At 39.7% G+C, this 13,232-nt stretch overlaps 1 protein-coding gene across 4 annotated transcripts in view; it reads left to right on the forward strand.

The window, feature by feature from the left end:
* Positions 1-13,232, forward strand: part of SLC12A7 (solute carrier family 12 member 7) — a 237,382-nt gene that overhangs the window by 160,786 nt on the left and 63,364 nt on the right. For all 4 annotated transcript variants that reach the window (XM_072153070.1, XM_072153072.1, XM_072153071.1 and 1 more), the window contains 3 exons: positions 3,424-3,522; positions 12,185-12,242; positions 12,982-13,156. In XM_072153070.1, the coding sequence (XP_072009171.1) occupies positions 3,424-3,522; positions 12,185-12,242; positions 12,982-13,156 (332 nt within the window). The remainder of the gene's footprint in view (positions 1-3,423; positions 3,523-12,184; positions 12,243-12,981; positions 13,157-13,232) is intronic.

Genomic DNA, 13,232 nt, shown 5'->3' on the forward strand with positions numbered 1-13,232 from the left:
GTGATGAAGGGGAAAACAATGAATTACTCTTACCGGTAATGTTGTATCCTCAAGTCACGACGGCACCTGGTATTCCCACCCGGGTGTTACTTTTTTATGTGGTTTGGTTCACGGGTGTCGCAAAAAAAAAAATGTAAAAAAAAAAAAGACATGAAGAAGATATATATATATATATATATATGCCGAATGAATATGTTTTGTCTACTAACTAAACGGCTCTTCCAAGAAATTCTCTGTAACCTAACTGAGGTGGAGTAGGAGGAGCCTCTTTTTATGCTCAGGTTTCCTGTCCTTGGAGGGCGGATCCCTATCTCTCTGGTGGTGCCGTCGTGACTTGAGGAAACAACATTACCGGTAAGAGTAATTCATTGTTTTCATACCATCCCAGTAAAGTGAGTGATTCAGATATGGTGCATTAGATGTTATGAGAGTGTATCTCTACCAGGTGTATGGCATGTAAATTCATGCAAGTCAGGGTGGAGATGCCGCCATAGGTCATGCCAGCCAATTTCTCCTAACAGGGATGCCAGGGCTGAGGGCCTACTGCCAGAGACCGTGCTGGGATGTTGTGTTAACCTGTCCACATTGGGTTCTAGAAGTGTATTTAGGTCTCCCAGGCATATGAGCAAGTTGAATAGGTGGCAGCATATCTAGCCACTTCATAAAGAATTACCAGATTACTGGACAGGGGGTTATGCACACAGATAATAACATGGGGGTTGCAATCTATGCTGGCATATATAAATAAGAATCTCCCGGGTCAATTTGTGAGGCATTTACTACCCATCTCAGTAATCATTTAATCAGGAGAGAGACACCTCGTAAGTGAGTTGTATATGTGAAGTGGATGCTCCTTGTATCCAAGGGCGCTGGAGCATATCTGGAAAAAAACGATATTACGTTTGCAGACGCTGCCCATACTCCTTACATTCCATGTCAGTACAGAGAATGGCATATCACACAAGGCACTTGCTGGATCATACCTTAGCTAACTCCGTGGTTCCAGCCCCAGACAACCAGAGCGCAAGTATTGGGGCACAAGGGTACCCCTACACCTACTTGACAGCTTAAGTGAATACTGGGTTAGACCGCTTAGGTTAGGTGTAACAACCACGGAGTAATGCTCCTAAGAGCAACCCCTACCCATGCTAAGATGGTTGTGACCATTCGGTTGTGACAATAGCATGTCATAATACAACAAAGCGGCACCCCAATTCTGATGAGGGTCCTCTAAGAGTCTTTGCCTGCAACAATAAAACCGACAAACAAGAAAGGGCATAGTAAAGGCAATGTGCCCGCAAGCGGGCCATCAACTGTTGCTTATGAAAGTCTGCGTGCTGAAGGAGTGTGGTGGTAGAAGCAAGATGATCCGGAGTGTCCAGTCAGGGTACCGGAATCATTATGAAGGGCGAATAAACTGCAAAGAGCTAACGTTAGTGCCTGGGATGCCTCTGGCAAGTGTTGAGCCATGTGTCTGCATCTTGCGGGTTATCATAGAATATGGTACGCTCCTCGGGGATGATGCAAAGGCGCGCTGGGAAAGCCATGGAGTAGGTTATCTGCATTTCACGCAAGCGTTTCTTGACTCCCAAAAACAAGGCTCTGAACTTCTGTAGAGCAGCTGAGAAATCTGGATACAGCAAAATGGTGGCGTTCTGGAACGTTATAGTCCCTTGCCTCCTAGAGGCTTGCAATATGGCGTCTTGGTCTCTGCTGCACATTAACCGTACATTAAACGGCGGTGGTTTAGCTGAGATTCTATGTGCCCTTTCTACTGCAAACGTTGCGGACGCCAGGTTGTCTCGCGCCACTTTTCAATAAATGTAACTGGGTCGGGGCCTCCAGCCTGTTCAGGGAGGCCCAGAATGCGTACATTACTGCACCGCAGCTTATTTTCAAGATCATCTGACTTCTGCTCCCATAGTTTAACAGCTTTCTCTAGGGCACGTAGTTGCACCGGCATCGGGTTAAACAGTCCCTCCATTTGTAATATGCGTGCTTCGTTCTCTGTGACATGCTCCCTCATGTTGTGGAAGTCGTGTCGCAGTAGGCCCACGTCCACTTGTATCTCATCAATTTTAGCAGATAGTGAGGTAGTGGAGGATTGGATAGCTGATAGCAGCTGAGCAGATACCTCTTTCAGCGAGGGTTCTGGTTCCTCCGCGGTGTCAGGTGCTGCCTCTTTTGAAGGCGAGGCTGCTGCGCGGCATGTAGTAGAGGGACTGGCGCCATCTTTGCATCCGTGCCATGCGAACTCCCTCAACTTGTCGAGGCTTTACTTTTGCTCATCCCGGTCCGCTGAGTACAGGTACTCTTTCTTAGCTTGGGACCCGAAATGGTGCCGGCTGTGGTTTGGCAGGATAATCGGGTAAAGGCTGTGTGTGAGTGGAGCTCCTTTTACTGTTACCGCTTGTGTCGGCTGCTAGCCACGCCCCCCATGAATATTTTTTTTATTTAAAGGTTGTCCACTTTTTAATAAATCTGTTCCATTAGACCTATATCTGCATGTATATGTACCTGTGTCTTTGCCTCCTTATGAGAGCTTCAGCCTTACCTTGCTCTCACCATGCTACCTTCTGCAAATATATGCAACATTGTGTCTCTCACTGCTCCTGTCCATCATAATGGCGTCTCCCACTGTAGGCCTCTTTCTCTCACAGTCCATCTTCCTAACAGACACAGGAAGAGGGGAGGGGGGATGAGCAGGCATTCATCAGTGCTCAGACACGTAAACAAAGAAGCACACAGAGTCTGCTTACAGCTCTAAAATAAGTATCAGGAATACCGAATCACTCAATGAACATTCAGGGATTATTATTAAGGCAGTAAAGACACATGGGTGTCTTATGTAGAAAAGTGACCCACCGCTTTCAATTTTTATTTTTTTTATTGTGTGCAATATATTGCAAATTTATGATGATTCTCTACTGAAGGGGCCTTTTGATTGATAGGCCTGGGAGATCCATGGGGACCCTAGGCTGTCAAGGCAAATTTTTGTCATTGCTGTTTAATTGTCATGGTTGAGGTTGTCAATGCTGTTAAATTGTTAAATGTCAAGGAGGCTACCAGCTACACTGACAGCCAACAGCCCCCCCCCTCTCCCCCAGTAGTAAACAGCAAATGGCTAATGTATAATAAAGCAAATACGTATCCTGTATAGAGAAGTCTCATCCCCCAAGACGTCTCACGAACGAGAGAATTATTGAAAGGACTTTTCATACTCTGAGGGTGCTATGGGGTAAAATTTGGAAAGTCCCTTTACGCCTGTGCCTTTTTCTGAAAACACTGGGTATTTACCAATATATTGCCAAATGTCTAAATGTGTTGCTAGATCTGTACTGTAATTATGTTTCAATTCTTGCATATTGTCATTGATATTCATTGTTCATTTTCACTAACTCTTATGTATCTTAATTTCTTTAGGCATAATGGCTGGCTCCAACCGCTCAGGAGACTTGAAAGATGCTCAGAAGTCTATCCCATTTGGAACAATTTTGGCCATTGCAACCACATCATTTATCTGTATCTTTTATTATATGTATATCATGTATAATACCAGTAGAAGAAAGTCTTGCTCATCATCTGTTAAAAACACTGCTGGATCTGTTTTGGCAGATATGACTAGCACCTTATAGACCTGAATCGATAGGGGTCTATTCGGTACCAATTTTTGACTAATTGCTGCTTGTGACACTTGAGAAGTCACAGGGAACAGTCAGATAAGTTAAGAAATAAAAGAGTCATATAAATCAGAAATTAACATGATAAACTAGCATCCTCTACTTACTCATCTGAGTACGGAGATGTGGACATTGGTGGAGATGTATCAGAAGTGTCTTTGGTTAAACTGTTCTGTTCTTTTTATTTCCATTTTTCACTCCCCACCTTTAAAAATCTATAACTTTTTTATTTTTACACGTAAAGAGCTCTGTGATGGCTTGTTTTCTGCGTAACAAATTGCACTTCATAGTGATGGTTTTGAATATTCCATTCCATGTACTGTGAAACCAAATGCAGTGAAAATGGTGAAAAAAAACACATTTGCACCCTTTTCTATTGGGCTTGGATTTTACGGCTTTCACTGTGCTCACCAAATGACATATCTACTTTATTCTTTAGGTCGATACAATTGCAGGGATACCAAATTTGTATAGGTTTTATAATGTTTTTATACATTTACAAAAAGGAAAACCTGTACAATTTTTTTTTTTTATTTTGCCATATTCTGGCACTAATAATTTTTTCATTTTTCGTACGGAGCTGTAGGTGGTTTCATTTTTTGCGACTTTTGATGATGTTTTCAATGATATCATTTTTAGGACTGTACGACCTTTTGATCACTTTTTATAGATTTTTTTTTATATTTTTCACAATGGCAAAAAAGTGCCATTTTCTATTTTTAGTTTTTTTTATTATCTTTTTTTTAACTTTTTTTTTATTTTTACTATTTTTCAGACTCCCTAGGGTACTTTAACCCTAGGTTGTCTGATTGATCCTACCATTTACTGCTATACTACACTATGGCAGTATATGGGGATTTTCCTCCTCATTCATTACAATGTGCTGATAGCACATTTAAATGAAAGGGTTTAAACGAGACCGACTCAGGTCTTTTGGAAGACCCGAGGCTGTCATGGCGATGGATCCTCAGCAAGATGGCAAAGACTTCAGTATGCAGCAAAGACTTAACGGCTATGGAGAAGGCTCAGCCCATGAGCCCTCTCCATGCCCCGGGATCCGACCCTCGCTGTGAATACACGGCGGGCGGTCGTGAACCAGTTAAATTACAGCTGAGTTCTGATTGGTTGCCATGGGCTCTTAGACACTTCTTATAAATCTTAATGCTCAAAGAATATGTATGAAATTGAGCCAGAATGCTCTGTGGGGGCGTCTCTAAAGCCCCTCTAGGCTTTGGCTTCACAAGCTTATAGGCTTCACACCATCCGTGTCACATCTCCAGCGTCATATCCAGTGAGATCTTGTTGTAGTGGTTGCCGGCATACCAGAGGATACTGCTGGAAGAGGATGGAGGAGGATGCCTAAGACTACCTACAAGTTTATTTAATATAATAATAATAATTCTTTATATAGCACCTACAGATTACGCAGCACTCCACAAAGCATGCCAAATTGGTCCCTGTCCCCATGTGGTCACAATCCAAGCAACCTACCAGTATGTTTTTGAGCTATAAAAACTTGGATTGACCCCTGGAAATACCAATCAAGATGAATAGAGCACATTGAGCCCTCTGCCCAAAATTCCGTGGTCCTCCATTTGACGTAATATGCTATGTTATGGATTTTGAGCTCAAAGAAGAGATTTAGACTATGGTACTTAAAATGGTGGACTTTTTGGGCATCCACCTTCGGCTTTACTAAGACCTATCTTTCATTAAACTCCAACAGTGCAGGGCTCTGAAGCTGTTAATGGATCTTTTACGTACCCACAGAATTCCTCATTGCTGGGGCTTCTCCTTTAGCCTTAACAGGGTATTCCCATTTCAGCAAATAAATGTTATTGTTTGAATAATGAAAAGTTATCATAGTATCATAGTATATAAGGCCGGAAGGAGACTCAAGTCCATCAAGTCCAACCTTCAAGAATTAAATAAATGTTTTATCCCCATAACCCGTGATATTTTTTCTCTCCAGAAAGTCATCCAGGCCTCTCTTGAACATGTACATAGAGTCGGCCATAACAACCTCCTGCGGCAGAGAGTTCCACAGTCTCACTGCTCTTACAGTAAAGAACCTTTGTCTATGTTGATGGTAGAATCGCCTCTCCTCTAGGCGTAGAGGATGCCCCCTTGTCCTGGTCACAGGCCTAGGTATAAAAAGATCTTTGGAGAGATCATTGTACTGTCCGTTCAGGTATTTGTACATTGTAATGAGGTCTCCCCTCAGTCGTCTTTTTTCTAAACTGAATAATCCCAAATTTTGTAATCTGTCATTGTATTCTAGTCCCCCCATTCCCCTAATAATCCTGGTTGCTCTCCTCTGCACCCGTTCCAGCTCTACTATATCCTTTTTATACACTGGTGCCCAAAACTGTACACAATATTCCATGTGTGGTCTGACCAGGGATTTGTATAAGGGCAGAACTATGTCTTTATCATGAGAATCTATTCCTCTCTTGATACATCCCATTATTTTATTTGCTTTAGCAGCAGCCGCCTGGCTCTGGTCACTAAAATTAAGTTTACCATCCACCAATACCCCCAAGTCCTTTTCAGCTTCAGTTTTACTAAGTAATTGACCGTTTAGAACATAATTATACTTTTTGTTTCCATGGCCCAAGTGCATAACTTTACATTTATCTACATTAAACCTCATCAACCATTTCTCTGCCCATCCCTCAAGCTTCCACAAATCCCTCTGTAATGCTAAACTATCGACCTCAGTATTTATTACTTTACACAGCTTAGTATCATCTGCAAATATTGAAACTTGACTGTGTAAACCCACTACAAGGTCATTAATAAAAATATTAAAAAGAAGTGGCCCCAATACTGACCCCTGTGGCACTCCACTGGTAACATCAACCCAATCTGAGAATGTGCCATTAATGACCACCCTCTGTTTTCTATCACTAAGCCAATTACTTACCCAGATACACAGATTTTCTCCTATTCCCAGCAGTCTCATTTTATATACCAACCTTTTATGTGGCACGGTGTCAAATGCCTTTGAAAAGTCCAGATATACAACATCCACAGCGTCCCCCAGATCCAGTCTTGAACTTACCTCCTCGTAGAAACCAGATTAGTCTGACAGGACCGATCTCTCATAAACCCATGCTGACGCTGGGTTATAAGGTTGTGCACAGTGAGATACTCCAGGATAGCATCTCTAATAAACCCCTCAAATATTTTCCCCACCACAGAAGTTAGACTTACGGGTCTGTAGTTTCCAGGATCGCTATTTGATCCTTTTTTGTATATTGGTACCACATTTGCTATGCGCCATTCCTGTGGAACATAACCAGTCCTCAGTGAATCTTCAAATATTAAAAATAACGGTCTGTCTATCACCGTACATAATTCATGCAGAACCCGGGGGTGTATGCCATCTGGCCCAGGTGATTTATCTATCTTAGTGGTTGCGAGGCGGCGCCGTACCTCTTCCTGGGTTAAACTGTTGACATTATAAAAAGAATTTACATTATTCCTCATTGTGTCTTCCACCAGGGGATTTTCCTGGGTAAAGACAGTTGAGAAGGTGACATTCAGTAGATTGGCCCTTTCCTCATCTCCTTCCACCATGACACCCATGTTATTTCTAAGGGGACCCACACTCTCTGTTTTTAGTTTCTTATATATTTTCCAATATAATTTCTGTATCACTTGTTATTGTTTGAATAATGAAAAGTTATATAATTTTCCAATATATTTTCTGTATCACTTCCTTGCGGTCTTTTAGATCTCTGCTTGTTGCCCTGCTATAAAAAGCTTCATCCAGTGAACAGAAATCTGACCATGGTCACACAGGTGCACGGCTAGTTATAACCCACAGCTCTGATTTCTCTCTGCTAACAAGCCGTGTACCTGTGTGACCATGGTCAGAATTCTGCCACTGGAAGTAAACATAGAATCTAGAAACCCACAATTGATACAAAAAGTATATTGGAAAATTGTATATTGTATTCATTATTCAAACAATAACATTAATTTGCAGAAATGGGAATAGCCCTTTAAGGCCAGAAAAGATGGAAAGTTGGCTACTCTTTGGTTCCCTGAGGATCTACAGACAGGATCTATCTTCCTGACTGGCCAGCACAGCCTACGCCTTTGGTCTTGCCCCTTACATGTCAGCCAGTAAGATCCCACAAAAAGCATCATAGGATGTCAGATTCTGGTTGTCAGACTCTTTGTGGGTCTTACTGGTTGACAGGGGGCTTACAGCGCTGTCCGGCTTTTCTATTGTACAGCACGGCAGTGTCTGCTAGTTTTATTGGAGGGTTCTGATAAAGCTAGCAGTGTAACACTGTTACATCTTTTGTAGCGCTGGGAGCTGCTTACTTTACTAAGCATCTCCTAGTGCCTTTTTTTATGGGTCCTCTTTAATGTCAAGGACCTGAACTCAGATGTCATGAGGTGATTTGCCCTTAAGTAAATGCGTCAAGCAAAAGCAGACACTGTTCTTCTTCAAAAAATGCATTATACGGCTACAGGGTTATTTCACTTTGCTAGGAACTGGTTCCCAATGGCATATATGGTGAATGCTCCTTCAAAAAAGATGGAGGTTGCTATTCTCATATCCCGACATTGCCCATTCCAAGTTACACAGACTGAGATAGATCCACATGGTCGTTTTCTGATTTTGCAGGCACCTTTTCCGGCATTTTCACCCTTTGCTCTGTCTATGCTCCTTATAGCATGTCCATTGTCCACGGTCTTCTCTAAGCTGACCTTGAATCATAATGAGCTACTATTGGTGGGAGGTGATTTTAACTTCCCTTTCTCTGACACTATATAACACCTTACATTATCTCTACATCCTTTCCCCCAAGCTGTTAAGACACTAGCTGCAAGTTTTCATAGGCGGCTGGGAATACTCCTTTTATGACTAAACATCTATCTATCTATCTATCTATCTATCTATCTATCTATCTATCTATCTATCTATCTATCTATCTATCTATCTATCTATCTATCTCTTGACTAAACAGTACACATTTTATTTCTGCCACACAAAACACATTCTTATTTAGACTACTTTTCTAAAGAACATCACTGCCCATAGGGTGCTTGCTTCAGCTGATATCGGGCCAATTAGTCGGATCCATTCTCCCATTACTCTAGAACGACGACTGGATTCCCGTCTGTGCCGCTGGCGCCCACGTTAAAGCCTTTTTATTGCACCTGAATCTTGTAAGTCATTAAAGAGGTATCCCCCACAAAGACAAGATTTTAAATATACTGAAGATGACAAAATAACACATTCTCTTAACCCCTTAACGCTCTGGGCCATAGCTCTACGGCACAGAGGTACAGGCAATGTATGAAGAGGGCTCACGGGCTGAGTCCTCTTCATACAAAGGTGGGGGTTGCAAACCCCCACTGCTAATAACCCCACTGCACCGATCGCGGCTATTAACCCTTTGATTCCATCTTTATTCCGATTGCCGCGCCCCGAACGTCATCGGGGGGCGGCGATCGGTTGCCATGGTAGCCTCGGGTCTTCGTTTGACCCGAGGCTATCTGGCTTCTGCAGATTCGTTACAATGAGCCAGTGGCTCATTGTAGTGAATGAGCTGCAAAAATGCCATATATTGCAATACAGAAGTATTGCAGTATATGGTAGGAATGATCTGCCCATCTAGGGTTAATGTACCCTAGATGGTCTAAGAATTAGTGAAAAAAAAAGTTTAAAAAATAAAAAAAAATTCTAAAATATTAAAAATTCAAATCACCCCCCCCTTTCGCTAGAACTGATATAAAACATAATAAACAGTAAAAATCACAGACACATTAAGTATTGCCGCGTCCCAAAATGGACGGGAAATGGCGCCCAAATGTCCGAAATGCGACTTTTACACCTTCTTGCATCACATAAAAAATGGAATAAAAAAATGATCAAAATGTCGCACAGACCTCAAAATGGCAGCAATGAAAACGTTGGCTCATTTCTCAAAAAATGACACCTCACACAGCTCCGTGCGCCAAAGTATGAAAAAGTTATTAGCATCAGAACATGGCAAAAATGTTTTTTTTCTTTTTTGTACACATTCGTTTAATTTTTGAAAATGTATTAAAACACAATAAAACCTATGTAAATTTGGTATCACTGAGATCGCACAGAACCAAAGAATAAAGCTGAGTTGTTATTTTGAGTGCACAGTCAAAGTCGTAAAAACTGAGCCCACAAGAACGTGCGTTTTTTTTTTCAATTTTTCCACATTTGGAATTTTTTTTCAGCTTGCAGTACACGGCATGTTAAAATAAATAACATTATGGGAAAGTAAAATTTGTTACGCACAAAATAAGCCCTCACACAGGTCTGTACACGGAAAAATGAAGTTTGAGAGCGAGAAATGAGCGAAAAAACCCTGCGTCCTTAAGGGGTTTTAATCATGGTTATTTACAAAAATAGAGCGTTACACAGATATAATTCCAACACATCTCTATCAGTCCTGGTGTTTACAATTTTGGTTGTCCCAGGATCCGACCATTGACACATAAAATAAACGCAGCAATGTTACACTGCTAGCGTTATCGGAAACCTAGCAAACACTGCATAGTACAATCGGGGGTGTTTCGGTCCGGCGTTTCAAGTGTCTACTAGCGTTATCGGAGGTTTCCGATATCGCTAGCAGTGTAGTACTGCTGTGTCTGTTTTAGCACAAGGAGCTGGAGCCTATTTCAGCAAAATAAATGTTATTGTTTGTATAATGAAGTAGTACAATTTTCCAAAATACTTTTTGTATGAATTCCTCACAGTTTTCATCTTGCTGACATTCTATAGAAAGCATCTATGTTTACTTCCAGTGGTCTGATATCTGACCATGGTCACACAAAGATGCACAGCTCATTGTAACACACAGCTCTGATTACTCTCTATGATACTACCGAGTCGTGCATCTGTGTGACCAGGGTCAGATGAAGGACAGCAAACAGACATCTAGAAAACTGTGTGGAATTCATACAGAAACTATGCTATGATATGATACAGTATATATATATATTTTAGCGGCACTGCAACAAACAAAAATTAAGATGGCTGCATAACTGGTGTTTATTCCCAAGCTGCAAACATCATACAAACAATAATATTCACTCAGATCTACTACTGATAGTAGATTCCTCATGGTAGGTTTCCTTTTTGATAGAGTTTAGCTGCAATACCCAATGCAACCAGAAACACATCTGGCATTGTATAGCTAGAAGGCAGCCATGGTATTTAAACATCTCCAAGTTATCAAATCTGCAGCAAATAAGTGAATTCTGTTTTTCTCTTTCTGTATGAACCCCATTCACTATGTTGATACTCTATTACGCTGCAGTTGTTCAAGAACTACCAGGGTAGGTCATTACTTTTACCTTAGATGCCTCCAAACCCTGTAAACCAAAAATAGCTGGAGCAGATGTAGCTCAGTACATAAACTGCTTATTAAACCAGAAATGGTCCCAGAGGAAAATGTCTAGGTTTATGCAGCTATTCATGGTGAAATAAGCAAGCTCCGTTACACTGTAAATTCACACTCAGATTTTTGCATTCCATTTTTCTAAGAAAGTGAAAAAAGAAGATTTTTGGAGTGGAGTGGAGAGTTACACATCAAAGTCTGTGAATAATCCACATATATTAGATGCACCAAATAGTCATGAAATTTCTCCTGTTATATTTGGATATACCTGAACTATTTTCTATAAGCTTTATATATATATATATATATATATATATATATATATATATGTATATATATATGTATATATATATGTACGTATATATATGTATGTATGTACGTATATATATGTATGTATGTACGTATATATATGTATGTATGTATGTATGTATATATGTATGTATGTATATATGTATGTATGTATATATGTATGTATGTATATTTGTATATATATATGTATGTATATTTGTGTATATATATGTATGTATGTATATATGTGTGTATATGTATGTATATATATATGTATGTATGTATATATGTATGTATGTATGTATATATGTATGTATGTATGTATATATGTATGTGTATGTATGTATGTATGTATATATGTATGTATATGTATGTATATATATGTATGTATATATATGTATGTATGTGTAATGTATGTATGTATATATGTATGTATGTATGTATATATGTATGTATGTATATATGTATGTATGTATATATGTATGTATGTATATTTGTATATATATATGTATGTATATTTGTATATATATATGTATGTATATTTGTATATATATATGTATGTATGTATGTATATTTGTGTATGTATGTATGTATGTATATTTGTGTATGTATGTATGTATATATGTATGTATATATGTATGTATGTGTAATGTATGTATGTATATATGTATGTATATATATGTATGTATATATGTATGTATATATATGTATGTATATATATATGTATATATATATATGTATGTATGTGTATGTATATATGTATATATATATGTATGTATATGTGTGTTTTTATATTTCTTAAATTATTAAAAGATCTATCCTGCGTGGTTCTATTTGGTGCCTGCATTGAAGGAGCACTACTCCGTGACAAGTAAGTTGTTTACAAACACTCATCAGTGCTAGGTTGGAAAATCTGTTGTTTGTTCGACAGATGGGGATTAGTCCCATGTTACAGGGCTTGTTTCTTATCATGAGGTGCCTTGTAAAATAATATCTTCCCTATTTTCTGTATATTTAAATAGCCCCTCCTTTAGTTTTTACAAGATGGTTGTCCGAAAGTAGACTTTTCACCTTATTATAACAAAACAGATATGTACCACTTAATTCCCCCAAAGTCAAACAATACAGTACCATTTGATATATAAACAATCTAATGCCCATTCTTTAAGTTTGTTTATGCACAAAGATATGGGGTCTAGTGGATCTGTAAAGGAAAGAAGCATTATTAGGCCATTCTGAAAGGGGTTGTCTGAAAGTAAGAAAAAATAGTGAGGTGGTCGGGGAGCGACTACATAAAAAAATATACTTGTTCTTATGTCATCCAGCGAGGTCCCTAAGTGACGTTGTCTGTTTACTTACAGGGGCACGGAAGCTCCCTGGCCTCACTTTTTTCTCTTCCTCTCGGACAACCCCTTTAAATAAAAAGCCACTAATAAGTTACAAATTTGTTGCAACTAGTTCTTATTTTTGCCTCAGTTGGAGTAGATTGGCTCACTCATAAATTTCAATCATAAATCCCCTCGATGTGTTCCTGTCACTGCCAAATGTAACCTAAGGCAACAACATTTGCACACATTTCAATAACTTTATTATTTATGTCTTAATGGCAGGTTTGGTGAAGCAGTCAGTGGCCAACTTGTGATAGGTACTTTGGCCTGGCCATCTCCTTGGGTAATTGTTATTGGGTCTTTCTTTTCTACTTGTGGTGCTGGACTCCAGAGCTTGACAGGTGCTCCACGTTTGCTTCAAGCCATTGCAAGAGATGGAATCGTGCCTTTTCTTCAGGTACAATAGGCCAAAATTAAATTTTGGGACATATTCCAATAATGTTTGAAGTCTGTATCAATTCCTCATGATTTTC

Source organism: Engystomops pustulosus, chromosome 5 (genome assembly GCF_040894005.1).
Source record: "Engystomops pustulosus chromosome 5, aEngPut4.maternal, whole genome shotgun sequence".
In the NCBI taxonomy this organism is placed as follows: domain Eukaryota; kingdom Metazoa; phylum Chordata; class Amphibia; order Anura; family Leptodactylidae; genus Engystomops; species Engystomops pustulosus.